Here is a 20,732-nt window from a genome sequence, read left to right on the forward strand (position 1 = left end):
AACACCTCTACTAAGTCACAACCCATCCTTCTTTGCTCCAAAGATACAAGCCCTAGCTCGCTCAACCAATTCTCACAAGACAATAATATCTGAGACATGTTACTGACATGAAAGACCACAGTATGGCAGCTCGTAAGCTGCTCTGTACACATCTGCCCTTTACATCTGTGACAATGGTTCTAGCTCAATGCACTCTGTAATGATCTGATCTGCACGATCACTAACATTAATACAATAATTCCAATTTCCTATCCACGCAAGAGCTTACTTGATGTTCTTGGTGGGCCCCACCACAGTGTGCGCAAGTGGAGTTCCCTGGAACGCAGTGGTATGGAGGTAATCCAACATGACCTCCTCCAGGCAGCCCTCCATCTCCTGCAGCTCCTGCAAGATTAACTTGCGGCTCGACTCAACGTCAGCATCAGAGAACGATCTAGTCTGTATCAGGTCACCCAGAAGTTCCACAGCTACAAAAGGCCAGAGCAACATTTCAACAAGGAACAGGCATCAGTTCAGCACAGGGGCAGCAGCTTCAGAGATGTGCTAACGTACAGATGTGTAACGGGTAATGGCGACAGTAACCAGGGCAAAGTATAACCAGATAACAGCAAAAGTAATCCGGTAACAACAACAGTAACTGGGGCAGAGTGTAACCGGGTAATGGTGACGATAACCAGGGCAGAGTTTAACCAGGTAATGGAGATGGTACCCAGGCCACAAAATGTAACCGGGTAGTAGTGATGGTAACCAGGGCACAGAGTGTAACTGGGTAACGGTGACTGTAACCAGGCCACAGAGTTTCACCAGGGAATGGTGACAGCAATCAGGCAAGAGGGTAACGCATGGACTGTTCACCCTGTGATAGGGTTTATAATGAACAGTGAAACAGTGTGAGCCTGTGAAGGGGTTTATAATGAACATTTACGCTGACTGTTGGACAAAAGAAATGGAGATCATGTGTATTGTACCTCCTCGAACCTCAGATGTGAGTTTGAAGGAATTATACAACTGAGAATAAACTGTAAGTGTCCAATACCTTTTGGCAGCTCTGTGGACAAAGCCTTCACGTAATAGGCAGTCTGCTCTCGCGAGGTGTAGGCACTCAGGTGAGCCCCGCTCCTGGCTACTTCCTGCTCCAGGGCCTTCTGTGAATGTTTCTTGGTCCCCTGAACACAACAATGTTCAACATTTCAGTTACGCACGTGTGAGCAAAAACAACTGAGTTGTATGTGGAGTCAGTTTTCATGACTCCGAACATTCACTGCTACCATGTGCAGTTCTACATCCAGTTTGTGCAGTATCACAAAGGGTAACTGGGATGTAATCGGAGGGTTACATCAGCTAAAGGTTTCATTCAGTCATTTACTGTGAGGGCAGTGTCACTTTGGGTAATTGTACGGTAGAGTTATGTTAGGTCTTTGTACGGTGGGGACAGTCTCACGTTGTGTCATTGTAGTGGGAGTGCAGTGTCACATTGGGTATTGTAGGGTAGGGTCACGTTGGGTCATTGTAGTGGGAGTGCAGTGTCACATTGGGTATTGTAGGGCAGGGTCACGCTGGGTCATTGTGAGGTAGAGTCACTCTGGGTCATTATAGGGTAAGGACTGAGTCATGTTGGGTCATTTTGTGCCGATGGAGTCACATTGCGTAATTGTATAGTTGATCACAAGTCACTGTAGGGTAGGGTCACGTTGGGTCATTGTAGGGTAGGGTCACATTGGGTCATTGTAGGGTAGGGTCACGTTGAGTCATTGTAGGGTAGGGTCCATTTTATCTATGCCTTTCAGAATTTTAAATATTTTCTCTAAGATTGCCTCTAATTTTCCTGGTAACATCCTCATAAATCTTTTCTGCACTCTTTCCAGTATAACTATGTCAGTACTCCAAATACAGCCTCACCAACAGTCATTGCCCCTCAACCATCAGGTTCTTGAACCAGCATGGATAACTTCACTTGCCCCAACAATGAACCAACTCCACGACCTATGGACTCAATTTCCAGGACTTGACAGCTCATGTTCTCAATGTTATTTCTTATTTATTTATTTATTATTTGCTATCACTTCTATTTGCAGTTTGTCTTCTTTTGCACATTGGTTGTTTGTCCGCCTCCATTCGTGTGTAGTTTCTCATTTATCCTATTGCGTTTCTTTGTATCTACTGTGAATGCCTGCAAGAAAATTCATCTCAGGTTGACTTATACAGTTGCAAGTAAAAGTTCTGAACCCTTTGCAATTACCTGGTTTTCTCCATTAATTACTCATAAGATGCGGTGTGATCTTCATCTAAGTCACAATAATAGACAAACACAATCTGCCTAAACTAGTAGCACACAAATTTTACTCGTTAAGATTTTTTTTTCTTTTCATATCTTTATTGAACATAATAATCGTTCACAGTCATGTGGGGAAAAAGCATGTGAACCCTTGAATTTAATATCTTGTAGCGGTGTGCTACACACAGCACTAGAATAACCACACCGAGTCGGTGAGTTAGAGTTGCGATGAAAGAGATTTATTCAGACTTCGCTGCCCGCTTTAAAGTCTTCCTGTTTCCGCCCTCCCTGGGCGGGATTGCTGTGGGGAATGCATATTCCCAGACCCTTTCTGCGCGCGGGATTTTCCCCCTGCTGGTGAAGATGGCCTGGCGCCCTTTTTGGGGCCGGCCCTCTGCCTGCGCGCACTGTTGTGAGCCGGTTCGTGTGTGCCAGAAAGTGGGTCGCCACATAACCCCCCCCCAGAACCGGCGATACCTCCCCCAATGTCCACAGTCTGGATCGGCCTCTGTTTGGGAGGTCTGCCCCTGCGCCGCAGTGCCTGAGCCTGGACCAGTTGCGCCAAGTCCACATGGGCCGGTTTGAGTCGGTCCACCGTGAAAACCTCCTCTCTCCCCCCAATGTCCAGCACGAACGTGGACCCGTTGTTCCTGATCACCTTAAACGGCCCCTCGTAGGGCCGCTGTAGCGGTGCCTGGTGTCCGCCCCGTCGTACAAAAAGAAACTTACAGTTCTGCAGGTCTTTGGGTACGCAGGTCGGGCTCTGTCCGTGCTGTGAAGTGGGTATGGGGGCCAGGTTACCGAGCCTCTCCTGTAGTCTGTCCAGGACTGCTGTGGGTTCTTCCTCTTGCCCCCTTGGGGCTGGTATGAACTCTCCTGGGACGACCAGGGGTGCGCCGTACACCAACTCGGCCGATGAGGTGTGCAGATCCTCCTTGGGCGCCGTGCGGATTCCGAGCAGGACCCAGGGAAGTTCGACCACCCAGTTAGGCCCCTCCAGGCGGGCCATGAGAGCCAATTTCAGGTGTCGGTGGAAGTGCTCCACTAGTCCGTTCGACTGTGGGTGGTAGGCAGTTGTGTGGTGTAGCTGCGATCCTAAAAGGCTGGCCATAGCCGACCACAGGCTGGAGGTGAACTGGGCGCCCCTGTCGGAGGTAATGTGGGCCAGTACCCCGAAGCGGGCTACCCAGGTTGCGATCAGTGCTCGGGCGCAGGATTCGGAGGTGGTGTCGGTGAGCGGGACTGCCTCTGGCCATCTGGTGAACCGGTCTATCATAGTTAGGAGGTACCGCGCTCCTTGTGACACTGGCAGGGGCCCCACGATATTCACATGGATGTGGTCGAACCTCCAGCGGGTGGGTTCGAACCGCTGCGGTGGAGCCTTGGTGTGCCGCTGCACCTTGGCCGTTTGGCACTGCATGCATGTTTTGGCCCATTCACTGACCTGTTTGTGAAGTCCGTGCCACACGAACCTGTTGGAGACCAGCCGGACGGTTGTCCTGATGGAGGGGTGCGCTAAGTTGTGAATGGACTCGAAAACCCGCCGGCGCCAGGCTGCTGGGACGACGGGGCGGGGTTGGCCAGTAGCTACGTCACATAGTAGGGTCCTCTCACCTGGGCCTACGGGGAGGTCTTGGAGCTGTAAACCTGAGACTGTGGTCCTGTAACTGGGGATCTCAGCGTCTGCCTGCTGTGCCTCTGCCAGCGCTGCATAGTCCACCCCCTGGGATAGGGCCTGTATGGTAGGTCTGGAAAGTGCGTCCGCCACAACGTTGTTCTTTCCAGAGACATGCCGGATGTCCGTCGTGTACTCGGAGATGTAGGACAGATGTCGCTGCTGGCGGGACGACCAGGGGTCGGACACCTTAGTGAACGCAAAGGTAAGCGGTTTGTGGTCTGTGAACGCGGTGAAGGGCCTACCTTCTAAGAAGTACCTGAAATGCCGGATTGCCAGGTATAGTGCCAATAGCTCCCGGTCGAAAGCACTGTATTTGAGTTCGGGTGGTCGTAGGTGTTTGCTGAAGAACGCCAGGGGTTGCCAGCGACCCTCGATGAGTTGTTCCAGCGCTCCACCGACTGCTGTGTTGGATGCGTCCACCGTGAGGGCAGTAGGAACGTCCGTTCTGGGGTGCACTAGCATCGCGGCGTTTGCTAAGGCTTCTTTGGTTTTAACGAAAGCGGTTGCGGCCTCTTCGTTCCAGGCGTTTCCCGGGAATTTGCAGGGCGGTCTGCAGCGGCGGGCCTCCGTGCCCCACCGCTGGTGGTAGAAACACCATTGTTCGTTGGGCTCCTCACTCCCGTCGCCGGGTTTTGTAGGCTCTGCTGCCGGGCCTGGTCTGGTCTGTCGTTGGGCACGCGGCTTGGTGATCTGTGCGACGGATGCCCTTCTCTCCTTCTTGGCATTCCACAGCACATCTGCTCAGGCTGCCACCTCCCGGGGGTTGCTGAAATCTGCATCGGACAGCAGCAGGCATATGTCCTCAGGCAGTTGCTCCAAATAGCTTTTGTAAAAGGCATTGCCCCAGAGTTCACATTTTCAAAATCTACAGTGTGATTGTTTAAATGGTGTACTCAGTATTGACGAGAAGTAGTACAATTGTTTGAGTGCTGTTAGCTTAGGCAGATTGTGTTTGTCTGTTATTGTGACTTAGATGAGTAATTAATATATAAAACCAGGTAATCGCAGAGAGTTCACAAACTTTTTCTAGCAACTGTATATACTTTGATAATAAATTTACTTTAAACATTGTACAATTGCAATATAATGTCACAGCTCCTGTACTGTGTCCTGATGTGGAGGGAACCTGGTGGTGGTGGTGGTGGAGTGCCCATATTCATGATGCCTTGTCCTTCTCAACCATCGCGGTCACAGACGTGGGAGGAGCCTGGCCACAATTAGTTTTATACGATGCAAACTGTAGTTACTGACCGGGGGGGTGGGGAGGAAGGTGGAGAGAAGGAGCTTTAGGGGTCAGTCAACCGGACTGCCGTGATGGTGTTGAGTTTATTGGGTTGTTGAAGCTGCACTCCTCCAAGCAAGGGGAGACATTCCAACAAGCTCCTAACTTCCCTTGGTTTAAGGACCAGGCTGAGGGGACTACAGAAAGTCTGCCCCTGGGCCTGCAGGCACTATCACCCCGGTACCCCAATGAAAGTCTGCCATGGGTGAGCAGGCAGTAGGAACCCAGCACCCTAAGGGAAGTGTGCCCTGTGGTTGAGCGGGCTCCATGACCCCAGCATCCCATGGAGCAGTTCAGGGATGTCACCTACCTTCAAAACCAAGTGCTGGAGGAAGTTTGTGACTCCGTTATTTTTCTCGTTCTCATAGCGGCACCCAAGGTCCACCCAAACTCCGACCTGCAGGAGCAAGGAGAGAGGATAAGAGTGGGGCCGAGGGAGGGGGAATAGGGCAAGGGAGGGGGTTGAGAGTGGGGCAATGGAGAGGACAGTGGCATGGCGGGGGGAAGTGTGGGAGCAGTGAAAGGGAGAAGGGTGCTGGAGGGGGTGGGAGCAGTGGGGGAGACAGAGCAATGTGGGGAAGATGTGCAATGGGGAGAGATGGGGAAAGATTGGCGATGGGGAGAAGGGGAAAGGAGGTGATGGGGAGAGAGAGGAAGGGGAGCAATGGGGAGACTGAGGAAGGGGTGATAGTGGGGACAGGAGAAGGGGCAATGGGGAGACTGGAAGGGGCAATGGGGAGACTGGAAGGGGCAATGGGGGAGACAGGGGAAGGAGTGAGACAGAGGGAGGGATGAAGGGGGAAGACAGAGAAGGGGGAGGTGGGGGTGACAAGGGGACGGAGGGGAGAGAGAGGATGGATGCAACGAAGGGGAAGGTACAAAGGCATGGGCAAAGGAGGGCACGAGGGCGGATGCAAAGGACTGGACAATCAGCATCAGGGGTGAGTAAAAAAAACTGCCTTTTAACCAGGATGGCAAACAAGATTTCAAAGGCAGTTTTGTGGCAGTTTATCTGAGTTGAGGAGTGACCAATCAACAAGAGGGATTCATTAGCAAGGCCCTGTAACAATAACAAGTACCAGTGGAGCAGCCATTTTGGGCAAAGTTGGGAGGATAAAGTGTAGATTAGGGGGTGTGTGTGTGTGTGTGTGTGTGTGTGTGAGTGAGAGAGAGAGAGATAGATAGATAGACAGATATTGGGTGAAGGGATTTGGAATGTAAGTCTATTGCACACTCCGGAGCAGAAGGTGGCGGTACTGCACCATTAAGCTGGGTGCCAACCACCGTAAAACAAGACGGAGAGAGAGAGGAGCAGCCATTCCTTTGAGTGCATCAGTGTTTGGAGTGGCTACGGTTCATCAGGTTTAGGCGAGGTATAGAATCTGGTAAGTTTCTCCCTTTCTGTTGCTATTTGTTCATTGCTCATCTGTTAGGGCAGTGTTTTGTGCTGTGTGTGGGAGGTGGGAGGTGGGAGGTGGGAGGTCTGGGAGACCACCAGTCTCCCATATAAACCCATCTGCACCGAGCTGCAGCTCCTGAGAACGTATTAAGGAACTGGAGCTGCAGCTTGATACCCTTCAACTGACAGGAGAATGTGGAGGTGGACAGGAGCTGCAGAAAGGTTGCAGGAGACAAGTAACTGGGTGACTGTCAGGTGGAGGGAAAGTGTACAGCATAGGTACACAGTACATCCGTGGCCGTTCCCATCGAAAATAATTTTACAACCGTGGATATTATTGTGGGGGATGACCTATGGGGGGGGAGCCACAGTGACCGGGTCTCTGGCACTGAGTCTGGTGCTGTGGCTCAGAAGAGATGAGAGAGATGAGAGGTGAAGAGGAGTGCAGTGTTGACAGGAGAGTCCTTAGTCAGAGGGACAGAGACGAGGTTCTGCGGGTGCAATAGAGACCGGACGGTACGTTGCCTCCCTGGTGCCAAGGCCAGGGATGACTTGCATTGGGCTCATGGCGTTCTCAAGGGTGAGGATGAACAGCCAGAAGTCGTGGCTCATCATGGGACCAATTACTTACGTAGACAAGGTAAGGAGGTCCTGAAAAGAGATTTTAGGGAGCAAAGTAGAAAGTTGAGAATCAGGATCTCCAGGGTAGTAATCTCTGTGCCACACTCTAGTGAGGGTAAGAGGAGAATGATTTGGTAGGTGAGTGCATGGCTGAGGAACTAGTGCAGGAGGCAGAGGTTTGGATTTCTGGATCATTGGGATCTCTTCTAGGGAAGGTATGACCTGTACAAAAGGGATGGATTACATCTGAACCCAAGAGTTCAATATTCTCGCGGGCAGGTTGGCTAGGTTTGTTCGGGTGGGTTTAAGCTAATCTGGCAGAGGGATGGGATCCAGAGTGATAGTGCGAAGATGAAGTGGTTGCTTTACCAACAGAGGCAATGTGCCGCGTGACTCCTAGTAAGGAGAGGCTGATGATAGGGCAAAATTGCAGTCAACAGGATGAGTTGCAACGTAAAAGGCGGACAAAATAGATAACGGTGAATACAGGACTGAATGTGTTATATCTGAATGCGCACAGTATATGGAATAAAGTAGATGAACCTCTCACACAGTTACAGATTAACATGTATGATGCTGTAGGCATCACTGAATCATGGCTGAAAGAAGATGATAGCTGGGAGTTTAATGTCTGAGGATGCACATTGTAGTGAATGGACAGGCAGGAAGGCAGAGGGGGAGGCATTACTCTGTTGGTAAGATATCAAATCATTACAAAGAGGTGAGAGAGGGTCGTAGGTCTTGAGTCACTGTGGATAGAGTGAAGGAACTGGATGGGTAAAAAGACCCTGAGGGGAGTTGTACACAGACCCTCAAACAGTAGTAACTATGTGGCCCACAAATTACATCGGGAGAAAGAAAATGCATCCCAAAAGGGAAATGTTACAATAGTATGGGGGATTTAAATATGCAGGTATATTGGGAAAATCAGGTTGGTGCTGCATTCTAAGAAGGGTATTTCTAGAATGCTATGAGATGACTTTTTAGAGCAGTTCATGGTTGAGCCCATTAAGGGATCAGCAATACTGGATTGGGTTGTACAATGAACTGGAATTGATCAGAGAGCTTAATGTAAATGAACCCATAGGGCCAAGTGATCATAATATGATCGAATTCACCTTGAAATTTGAGAAGAGGCTAAAGTCAGATGTATCAGTGTTATATTGTAGAGGGAATTAAAAAAGGTATGACAGGAGTTGGCCAGAATTGATGGGAAAAGAACACTGGCAGGGATGACGGCAGAGCAGCAAAGGCTGGGATTTCTGGAAGCAATTCGGAAGGCAAAGGATATGTACATCCCAAAGAGGAAGAGATATTCTAAAGGAAAGATGACACAACTATGGCAAACAAGAAAAGCCACCATAAAAGCCAAAGAGAGAGCCCAAAATAGAGCAAACATTAGTGGGAAGTTAGATTAGGAAACATTAAAAACCAATAGAAGGCAACTAAAAAAGTCATTAAGGTAAAGATGGAACATGAAAGTAAGCTAGCCAATAATATTAGAGAGGATACAAAAAGTTTCTTCACATACATAAAGCATAAAAGAGAGACAAGAGAGGATATTGGAGCGCTGGAAAACTAAGCTGGAGAAGCAGCAATGGGGGACAAGGAAATGGCCGACGAGATGAATAAGTATTTCACATCAACCTTCACTGTGTAAGACAACAGCAGTATGGTGGAAGATCCAAGTATCAGGAGTGATAAAGTGTGTGCAGTTACTGGGGAGAAGGTTCTTGGGGAACTGAAAGGCCTGAAGGTAGATAAATCACCTGGACCAGATGGTGTACACCCCAGAGTTCCGAAAGAGGTGGCTGAAGAGATTGTGGGGGCATTAGTAATCATCACTAGATTCCACGATGGTTCCACAAGACTGGAAAATTGCAAATGTCACTCCACTCTTGAAGAAGAGAAAGAGGCAGAAGAAAGGAAATTACAGGACAGTTAGTCTGACCTCGGTGGTTGGGAAGATGTTGGAGTCAATTATTCCGGATGAGGTCTCAGGGTACTTGGAGGCACATGATAAAATAGGCCGTAGTCAGCATGGTTTCCTTAAGGAAAAATCTTGTCCGATAAATCTGTTGGAATTCTTTGAAGAAATAACAAGCAGGATAGACAGGGAGAATTGGTTGATGTCATGTACTTCAATTTTCAGAAGGCCTTTGACAGGGTGCCACACATGAGGCTGCTTTAACAAGCTACCAGCCCATGCTAGTACAGGAGCAATTCTAGCATGGGTAAAGCACAGGCTGATTGGCAGGAGGCAAAGTGTGGGAATAAAGGGGAGCTCTTTCTGGTTGGCTGCAATGACTGGTGGTGTTTCACAGGGGTCTGTGTTGGGATTGATTCTGTTATATTGTATGTCAACGATTCGGCTGATGGAATTAATGGCTTTGTTGCAAAACTTGCAGACAATACAAACAACGCATATAAAAGTTGCTGGTGAACTTGAATAGGTGGAGGGGCAGGAAGTATTGAGGAAGTAGAGAGGCTACAGAAGGAATTAGACAGATTAGGAGAATGGGCAAAGAACTGGTAGATGGAATGCATTGTTGGGAAGTGTATGGTCACGCACTTTGGTGAAAAAAATTAAAGGGTGAACTATTTTCTAAAAGGAGAGAAAATACAAAATTCTCAGGCCCAAAGAGACTTGGGAATCACTGTGTATCATTCCCTAAAGATCGACTTGCAGGTTGAGTCTAAACTGAGGAAGGCAAATGTGATATTAGCATTCATTTCAAACTGACTAGAGTATAAAAACAAGGATGTAAAGCTGAGACTTCACTGGCGAGTACTGTGAGCAGATCTGGGCCCGTTATCTCAGAAAGAATGTGCGGACACTGGAGAGGATACAAAGGATGTTCATGAAAATTATTCCAGAATTAAATGGCTTTTCATATGAAGAGCATTTGATTGCTCTGGGGCTGTCAGAAGAATGAGGGGTGACCTCACTGAAACCTATCAAATGGTGAAAGACCTTGATAGAGAGGATGTGGAGAGGATGTTTCCTATGGTGGGAGAGTCTAAGACCTGGGGACACAGCCTCAGAATACAGGGGCGTCCTTTTAGACAGAGATGAGGAGGAATTTCTTTAGCCAGAGAGTAGTGAATCTGTGGAAATCGTTGCAACAGACAGCTGCGGAGGACGTCTTTATATATATTTAAGGCAGAGGTTGATAGATTCTTGATTAGTCAAGGCTTGAAGTGATATGGTGGGGCGGGGGGAGAACAGGAGATTGGGACTGAGAAGATGGATCAGCCCTGATGAAACTTCGGAGCAGACTCGATGGGCCAAATTGCCAAATTTTTATGGTCATATGGATTGGAGGAGGGCGTTTGGTAATGGAGGGGAGAAGGGCAGGGTTTCTCCTCACTCCACAACCCTGAAATGGAACAGCAGACTCACCGTACAAGTGGGGTGATCAGATTCTTCTGTCGCCACACGCAGCCCATTGTCTAGCGTCGTCAGCTTGGTTTCTGGAATGTTCTCGATGGCTTGAGCATAGGAGAGGGTGCTCTGCAAACGATGGGCTCCCAGCAAGACTGGCTAAAGCAATGAAACACAGGGTGCTCACTGCAACACCAGTACAGAACACCTCAACCCACGGTCACCGTCCCAGTAAACAGAGATATCCCCAGCTCACCGTAACACCAGTACAGAACACCTCAACCCAGGGTCACCGTCCCAGTAAACACAGATATCCCCAGCTCACCGTAACACCAGTACAGAACACCTCAAACCACGGTCACCGTCCCAGTAAACACAGATATCCCCAGCTCACTGCAACACCAGTACAGAACACCTCAACCCAGGGTCACCGTCCCAGTAAACAGATATCCCCAGTTCACCGTAACACCAGTACAGAACACCCCAACCCAGGGTCACCGTCCCAGTAAACACAGATATCCCCAGCTCACCGTAACACCAGTACAGAACACCTCAACCCAGGGTCACCGTCCCAGTAATCACAGATATCCCCAGTTCACCGTAACACCAGTACAGAACACCCCAACCCAGGGTCACCGTCCCAGTAAACAGATATCCCCAGCTCACCGTAACACCAGTACAGAACACCTCAACCCAGGGTCACCGTCCCAGTAATCACAGATATCCCCAGCTCACTGCAACACCAGTACAGAACACCTCAACCCAGGGTCACCGTCCCAGTAAACAGAGATATCCCCAGCTCACCGTAACACCAGTACAGAACACCTCAAACCACAGTCACCGTCCCAGTAAACACAGATATCCCCAGATCACTGTAACACTAGTACAGAACACCTCAACCCAGGGTCACCATCCCAGTAAACACAGATATCCCCAGTTCACCGTAACACCAGTACAGAACACCTCAAACCAGGGTCACCGTCCCAGTAAACAGAGATATCCCCAGCTCACTGTAACACTAGTACAGAACACCTCAACCCAGGGTCACCGTTCCAGTAAACAGCGATATCCCCAGCTCACTGTAAAATCAGTACAATACACCTCAAACCCAGGGTCACCATGCCAGTGAACAGCGTCACTGTCCCAGTCAACAGAGATATCCTGGGGTCACTGTAACACTGGTACAGTACACCTCAAACCAGGTCACTGTCACAGTAAACAGAGATATCCCCGGGTCACCATCCCAGTTACCCCAGATCACTATAGCACCAGTACTGTACATGGCTGACAGACAGGAGGCAGCGACTGGAAATAAAAGGGGCCTTTTCTGATTAGAAACATAGAAAACCTACAGCACAACACAGGCTCTTCGGCCCACAAAGCTGTGCCGAACGTGTCCCCACCTTAGAAATTACCTAGGGTTACTCATATTCCTCTATTTTTCTAAGCTCTATGTATCCATCCAGGAGTCTCTTAAAAGACCCTATCATTTCCGCCTCCACCACCGTCGTCAGCCCATTCCACGCACTCACCACTTTCCGTGTCTTTTTAAAAAAACTTACCCCTGACATCTCCTCTGTACTTACTTCCAAACACCTTAAAACTATGCCCTCTCACGATAGCCATTTCAGCCCTGGGAAAAAGACTCTGACTATCCACACGATCAATGCCTCTCATCGTCTTATACACCTCTATCAGGTCACCTCTCATCCTCCATCGCTCCAAGGAGAAAAGGCCGAGTTCACTCAACCTATTCTCATAAGGCATGCTCCCCAATCCAGGCAACATCCTTGTAAATCTCCTCTGCACCCTTTCTATGGTTTCCATATCCTTCCTGTAGTGAGGCAACCAGAACTGAGCACAGTACTTCATGTGGGGTCTGACCAGGGTCCTGCAACGTTACCTCTTGGCTCTTAAACTCAATCCCACAATTGATGAAGGCCAGTGCACCGTATGCTTTCTTAATCACAGAGTCAACCTGTGCGGCATCTTTGAGTGTCCTATGGACTCAGACCCCAAGATCCCTCTGATCCTCCACACTGCCAAGTGTCTTACCATTAATATTATATTCTGCCATCATATTTGACCTACCAAAATGAGCCACCTCACACTTATCTGGGTTGAACTCCATCTGCCACTTCTCAGCCCAGTTTTGCATCCTATCAATATCCCACTGTAACCTCTGACAGCTCTCCACACTATCCACAACACCCCCAACCTTTGCGTCATCAGCAGATTTATGAAGACATCCCTCCACTTCCTCATCCAGGTCATTTATAAAAATCACAAAGAGCAGGGGTCCCAGAATAGATCCCTGAGGTACACCACTGGTCACCGAACTCTATGCAGAATATGACCCGTTTACAACCACTCTTTGCCTTCTGTGGGCAAGCCAGTTCTGGATCCACAAAGCAATGTCCCCTTGGATCCCATGCCTCCTTACTTTCTCAATAAGTCTTGCATGGGGTACCTTATCAAATGCCTTGCTGAAATCCATATACACGACATCTATGACCCTACCTTCATCAATCTGCTTAGTCACATCCTGAAAAAATTCACTCAGGCTCATAAGGCACGACCTGCCTTTGACAAAACCATGCTGACTATTCCTAATCATATTGTGCCTCTCCAAATGTTCATAAATCCTGCCTCATCAACTTGCCAACCACTGAAGTAAGACTCACTGGTCTATAATTTCCTGGGCTATCTCTACTCCCTTTCTTGAAGAGGGAACAACATCCGCAACCCTCTAATCCTCTGGAACATCTCCCATCCCTATTGATGATGATGCAAGGATCATCGCCAAAGGCTCAGCAATCTCCTCCCTTTCTTCCCACAGTAGCCTGGGGTACATCCCGTCCTGTCCCGGTGACTTATCCAACTTGATGCTTTCCAAAAGCTCCAGCACACCCTCTTCCTTAATATCTACATGCTCAAGCTTTTCAGTCCACTGTAAGTCATCCTTACAATTGCCAAGATCCTTTTCCATAGTGAACACTGAAGCAAATTCTCTCACGTCTTATCCTTTTGCTCTTCACATACTTCTAGAATGCCTTGGGGTTTTCCTTAATCCTGTCCGCCAAGGCCTTCTCATGGCCCCTTCTGTCTCTCTTAATTTCATTCTTAAGCTCTTTCCTGCTAGCCTTATAATCTTCTAGATCTCTATCAATACCTAGTTTTTTGAACCTCTCATAAGCTCTTCTTTTCTTCTTGACTGGAATATACAATATACAGGAGATCAGTGGGGAAGGACGAATGGACAAGAGAGTCACATCAGGAGTGGAAAGCAGAAAGTGCAGGGGGAAGGGAAAGATGTGCTTGGTGGTGCGATCTTGTTGGAGATGGCGGATGTTACGGGGAATTATGTGCTGGACGTGGAGGCTGGTGCGGTGGTAGGTGAAGACAAAAGGATCCTATCCCTGGTGGGGTGGCAGGAGGATGGGGTGAGGGCAGACGTGCGTGAAATGGAAGAGATGCAAGTGAGAGCAGTGTTGACGGTGGAGGAAGGGAAGCCCCTTTCTTTGAAGGAGGAGGACATCTCCTTTGTTTTGAAATGAAAAGCTTCATCCTGCGAGCAGATGCAGTGGAGACGGAGGAATTGAGAGAAGTTTTTATAAGTGACAGGATAGGAAGATATATCATCTAGGTAGCTGGGAGAATCAGTGGGTTTATAAAAGATATCAGTAGGTAATTAGCTCCAGAGATAGAGACAGAGAGAATGAGAAAGAAGAGGGAGTTGTCAGAAATGAACCAGGTAAATTTGAGTGCAGGGTGGAAGTTGGAGGCAAAGTTGACGAAATCGACGAGCTCCATGTGTGTGCAGGAAGCAGCACCAACGCAGTGGTTGATGTAGCGAAGGGAAATATTGGGGAGTGATACCAGTGTAGGCTTGGAACATAGACTGTTCTACATAGTCAACAAAAAGGCATAGCTGGGACCCATGCGGGCAACAGTTCCACCAGATGGAGAAGGGTGGTGATGGAGGGGAACTGTTTGGGTCTGGTGTCATGAAATAAACAAGAGAACTCTGAGGCTTTGCTGATGGGGGATGGAGATGTATAGGGGCTGTGGACATCCACAGTGAAAATAAGATGAACTTGATATCATTGAAAAGATCAGAAGTCTCACGAATGTAGGAAGGGACTGAATCAGAGAGGATAAAATTGAGTCAAGATATGTAGATGATACAAAGACTGGTGGAAGGGCAGGTAGTGTTGAGGAAACAGGTAGACTGCAGAAGGACTTAGATTAGGAGAATGGACAAGAGAGTGGCAAATGAAATAGTGTTGGAAGATGCATGGTCACGCACTTTTGTAGTAGAAATAAATATGTAGAGCATTTTCTGAACAGGAAGAAAACCCTTGTGCAGAACACCCTCAAAGTTAACTTGTAGGCAGAGTTGGTGGTGAAGAAGGCAAATGCAATGTTAGCATTCATTGAAAGAGGTCCAGAATACAGGAGCAGGGATCTGGAGGCTTTACAAGGTACTGGGGAGGACTTGTCTTGAGTACTGTGAAGAGTTTTGGGCTCCTCATCTAGGAAAAGATGTGTTGGCATTGGAGAGGGTTCAGAGGATGTTAACAAGGATGATTCCAGGAATTAAAGTGGTATCGTACAAGGAACATTTGATAGCTCTGGGTCTATACTCGCTGGAATTTGGAAGGATAAAGGGGGATCTCATTGAAACCTTTCGAATGTTGAAAGGCCTAGACAGAGTAGATGTGGAAAGGATGTTTCCCATGGTCGGGGAGTCTAGGACGAGGAGGAGTCAGGATAGAGGGGCGTCCCATTAAAACAGATGTGGAGAAATTTCTTTAGCCAGAGGGTGGTGAATTTGTGGAATTTGTTACCACAGGCAACTATGGAGGCCAGGGCGGTGGGTGTATTTAAGGCAGAGCTTGAAAGGTTCTTGATTGGACACAGAATCAAAGGTTAAGGGAGAAGGCTTGGAAGTGGGGCTGAGGAGGGGAAAAAAGGATCAGCAATGATCGAATGGTGGAGCTGGAACAAGCAGAAACAATGGGTCTACCTGGACAGGCAGGTTTGTGGATCCTGGGTAGGAGGTAGAAATGGGAAGTGCGAGGTGAGGGAACTATGAAGTTGGTGGCAGTGGATGGGAGATCCCCAGAGTTCATGGCTTGGAGCTCCTTAATGGGGTCCTGTTCAAGGGGTAAGAAAGAGGAGGTGTCTGACAATTGTTGCCTGGCCTCAGCAAGGTAGAGGTCAGTCAACCAGACAAGAGGTAATTCTGTGGAATTCATTGCCATGGGCAGCTGTGGAGGCAAAATCTTTATGTATATTTAAGGCAGAGGCTGATAGATTCTTGTTTAGTCAGGGCAAGAAGTGATACATGGGTGGAAATTGGATTAGCCATGATAAAATAGCAGTGTGGACGATCAGAGGGATCTTGGGGTCTGAGTCCATAGGCCAAATTACCTAATTCTGCTCCTATATCTTATGGTCTTTACTCCAGGTCACTGTATTACCAGTATAGTACACCTAAACCGAGGGTCACCATGCCAGTAAACCAAGTCACTCCAGGGTCACTGTCCCAGGATATGAGGGTCACCACTGTTCTGTTTTTAACATTTCAGTAATATACACACAATGTTACTCAAATATATATTGAGGAAGCATTCTTTGTTGTTCACATAATTCATTACAGGTTAGATGTGAAAGTACATGAATAGCATACATCATTATGCCACTGTGACACACGCACACTTCTCACTAAAAGAAAAGTGAAGTGTAGACACATTATTCCCAGGCTCCCGCGTTTTCCTTGATTACCTTTATCCTTTGGAGTTGCATACCATATCAACTGTGCAGTCACTGCCCCTAGACACAGGATCTCCCTGGGGTCACCTTGAATTTACTACCCCAGGATATGGGGTCACTGCCCCAGCACACAGATTGAATGCCTAGAGTCACCTCCCCCCCCCCACAACCTCAAGCATCCCATTTGCTCAGAAAGCAGAGGGAATGACTCTGATAGTTAAGGACAGCTTCTTCCCCTCTGCCATCAGATTTCCCAGTGGTCCATGAACACTACCTCCTCATTTCCTTCTTTTGTGTACTATTTATATAATTTATAATTTATATCGATTTTATGCATTGCACTGAACTGCTGCCACAAAAACAATTAATTCAGCATCACATGTCAGTCATAACAATCCCAGACATCCCACCTCTCCCGGAAGTTCCGGGAGTCTCCCGCATATCGATAGCGGCTCCCTGATGCCTGCAAATTATATACAATATCCTGGAAATCAATTTTTTTTTGAGAGCGGGGGGGTGGAGGGAGAGGACAGAGACAGACAGACAGATGTAGCCAGAGAGTGACAGAGCGAGCATCCTGACTGGTCTCTCTTTGTGCTAAGTAGACCTATCGGTTTCTCTGTGGGTGGGCTTTACAGTCTATCTCTCTCTCACTCTTCAATTGTCCATCAGTTCAGTTTAGTGTCCTGCAGCGCCATGGCAGAGTGTTGCAAAAAAAGAAAATATAAAACGTACGTCACCCCAGACTACACTAAAGTGTACCCCTGCCTAACAGGGATCAAAAATAATGACAGTGTTGCTCGCTGCACTGTTTGCAACAGTGACTTTTCTATTGCCCATGGTGGGTTAAAATGTAAAAGACATGTTGAGGTGAGTTTAACAGGTGTCACTCGTTCATTAGCATAGCTAACGTTATTTAAACTAGCTGGCTGGCTGCTACGGGGCTACTCTATTGATGTCCTACGCGATGAGGCCAAACTCCCTGCAGACTTGCTTAAAGTTGTAACAGAATAAAAAAAAACCCCATTATAATATAATATAAATTGTTGTGTTCTTTCATAATCAAACGTCCTGTATACACACACCCTTGGAGCTCGATGGCGATATGGGTGGGATGGAGGTGCTACCTCCCTGAAGTGAGTTTTTGCAGGGTGCGATGTCGGCATCCTGATCACACCCAGCCATGGTGCCGGCTTCAGGGGCTCTGTTTTTCTCGGTGTTCGCTGGACCGCACAGCAATCGCTCGGTCCCTCACCTCATTCCTCTCCCCGCCGGCTACTCTGCCCCGGTTCCCTCACCGGTGACCACGGGCTTCTCGCCCGCACACGGTCCCGCCTTCACCCCAGCGTCGGGAGTCGGTCCGTCCTGCTCCGGCCGCCGGACCCGAGCTCAGCGGATCTACCGGCTCCTGTGCATTTCACTTCGCCAACCCGGACATCCCGGTGACACCGTTCCCGACCCCGGCCAACCTACCCCCCCCCATCACCGGGGCCACTATCCCCACAAATACCCCCAACCCACCATACTCCCGGTCCCCAGGTCTCAACCATCCCTCTCCCCATCTCCTGCCCCGGGTCCGCCACCCCCGACCCACGGCCCGTTTGACCTTCCCGTGTCAGGCCTTTGTCCCTGACCTGCAGCCAGTCCCCTGCCCGCTCTTAGTGCCTCCACCCCCCGCCGGAAACCTCCAGCCTTCGTTGCGGAGTAGTCTCGGCCCCGGTCCTCACCCTGCCGGCCCGGAGGAGCGCGCTCGCCGCCCGGTAAGCCACCGCCATCTTTGCCCTCGGTGCGTAACCTCCTGCTGTAGCGCCGTCCTGCCCCTGCGGAGTCCGACCTCCCGTCACAGCGCCGCCTCCGGCCCGGCGGAGTCCAACCTCCCGTCACAGCGCCGTCCTGCCCCGGCGGAGTCCGACCTCCCGTCACAGCGCCGCCTCCGGCCCGGCGGAGTCCGACCTCCCGTCACAGCGCCGTCCTGCCCCGGCGGAGTCCAACCTCCCGTCACAGCGACGCCTCCGGCCCGCCGGAGTCCAACCTCCCGTCACAGCGCCGTCCTGCCCCTGCGGAGTCCAACCTCCCGTCACAGCGCCGTACTGCCCCGGCGGAGTCCGACCTCCCGTGACAGCGCCGCCTCCGGCCGGGCGGAGTCCGACCTCCCGTCACAGCGACGCCTCCGGCCCAGCGGAGTCCGACCTCCCGTCACAGCGCCGCCTCCGGCCGGGCGGAGAGTTACCGACCTCTCGTTACAGCGCCATCTCCGGTCCGGCGGAGTCGGTCGTCCCACGGCAGCGCCGTTCCTGTCCAGCCGAAGCGTTTGTGGAAGGGCGAGAAAGTCAACGCTTCAGATCCAAGATCTTCCTCAACAGTAAGGAAAGATGCTTGATGCTCCAGGGAGAGAGAGTCTGGAATGAGAAGATGGAATTTTGTGAAAATTGTGCCAAATTGTTCCAAGGGGACAATTCCTATAATTAGCGTCGTTTCATCACTAGGGACTGACCAAGCTGGAGTTTCTGAAAACGTCTAATGTTCTGACCGATGAGCTCACACCAATCAGTCCAGGGATGTCTTACACAATATATTAATTGGAGCCTGAGATCCGGGTGGGAATATTAGTCACCAGATAGTGGGGGTCTGGGTGGAGGAACAGGTACCCTCCGCCCAGGACAACGAGAGCGTCGTGGTCCCCTTCGACCATGGTCCTCCCGACCCGAGGTGACACAGGCTGAATCAGAATTGGATTTATCATCCCTGATACTGGATTTGAAACTTCTTGTTTTGGGACAGCAGAGCAGTGCAAAGACATAAAATAGTATATAGAATTTAAACGAAATAGTGCAAAACGAAAGGCATGATGGGGTAGTGTTCGTGAGTTGATGGACCACTCAGATAACTAATGGCGGTGGGGTAGGAGCTGTCCCTGACACATTGCTTGTGGTCTTCAGGCTCCTGTACCTCCTTCCCAATGGCAGAAATGAGAAGAGGGCATAGAAATATAAAAAGAAGCACAGAAACAAGCCATTCGGCCCATCTAGTCCATGACAAAACCATTTAAACTGCCTACTCCCATCAACCTATACCAGAACCATAGCCCTCCATATCCCTACCATCATATACCTATCCAAACTTCTCTTCAACATTGAAATTGAGCTTGCGTGCACCAGTTGTGGTGATTCCACACTCTGATGACCCTCCGAGTGAAGATGATTCTCCTCATGTTCCCCTTAAATTTCTCACCTTTCACCCTTAAGCCATGACCTCCGGTTGTAGTCCCACCCAACCTCAGAGGAAAAAGTCTGCTTGCATTTACCCTATTTATACTCCTCATAATTTTGTATATCTCTATCAAATCTCCTCTCAATGTTCTTCATTCTAAAGAATAAAGTCCTAATCTATTCAATCTTTCTTTATAACTCAGGTCCTCCAGACCCGGCAACATCCTTGTAATTTTTTTCCTGCACTCTTTCAACCTTATTTACATCTTTCCTGTAGGTAGGTGACCAAAACTGCAGACAATACTCCAAATTAGGCCTCACCAACATCTATACAACTTCAAAATAACATCCCATCTCCTGTGCTCAATCCTTTGATTTATGACGGCCAATGTGCCAAAAGCTTCTTTTATGACCCTGTCTACCTGTGACGGCACTGTCAATGAATTATGGATCTGTATTCCCAGTTCCCGTTGTTCTACCACACTCCTCAGTACCCTACCGTTCATTGTATAAAGCCTATCTGGTTGGTCCTATCAAATTGAAAAATCTCACACTTGTCTGCATTAAATTCCATCTGTCATTTTTCAGCCCATTTTCCAGCTGATGCAGATCTCCCTGCAAGCCTTGATAACTTCCTCACTGTCCACGATGCCCCCAGTCTTGGTGTCATCTGCAAATTTGCTGATCCAGTTAACTGCCTATCATCCAGATCATTGATATAGATGACAAACAACAAAGGACCCAGCACTGATCCCTGCAGCACACCACTAGTCACAGGCCTCCAGTCGAAGAAGCAATCCTCTACGAACACTCTCTGGCATCTCCCACAAAGCTATTATCTAATCCAATGTACTACCTCATACTGAATACCAGGCAACTGACCCTTCTTGCCCAAACTTCCTTGCAAGTCCTTGTCAAATGCCTTACTAAAGTCCAAATTAGTCCATGTAGACACCATCCACTGCCTTGTCATCATCCAATTTCCTGGTAACTTTCTCAAACTCTATAAGACTGGTTAGGCATGACCTGCCATGCATGAAGCCATGTTGACTTTCCTTAATCAGTCCATCTCCATCCAAATACTTATATATCCGGTCCCTTAGAA

At 49.0% G+C, this 20,732-nt stretch overlaps 1 protein-coding gene across 1 annotated transcript in view; it reads right to left on the bottom strand.

Annotated features, from left to right (window-relative positions):
• The window catches only part of LOC134356997 (cytochrome b-c1 complex subunit 1, mitochondrial-like), a 43,171-nt gene extending 24,871 nt beyond the window's left edge, over positions 1-18,300 (bottom strand). The window contains exons 1-5 of the mRNA XM_063068299.1: positions 18,146-18,300; positions 10,659-10,799; positions 5,546-5,632; positions 1,037-1,166; positions 269-467 (exon numbers count right to left, since the gene is read on the bottom strand). Coding sequence (XP_062924369.1) covers positions 269-467; positions 1,037-1,166; positions 5,546-5,632; positions 10,659-10,799; positions 18,146-18,193 — 605 coding nt within the window. The 5' untranslated portion in view covers positions 18,194-18,300. The remainder of the gene's footprint in view (positions 1-268; positions 468-1,036; positions 1,167-5,545; positions 5,633-10,658; positions 10,800-18,145) is intronic.
• Positions 18,301-20,732: the final 2,432 nt, after the last annotated feature.

Source organism: Mobula hypostoma, chromosome 15 (assembly GCF_963921235.1).
Source record: "Mobula hypostoma chromosome 15, sMobHyp1.1, whole genome shotgun sequence".
Classification (NCBI taxonomy): Eukaryota; Metazoa; Chordata; class Chondrichthyes; order Myliobatiformes; family Myliobatidae; genus Mobula; species Mobula hypostoma.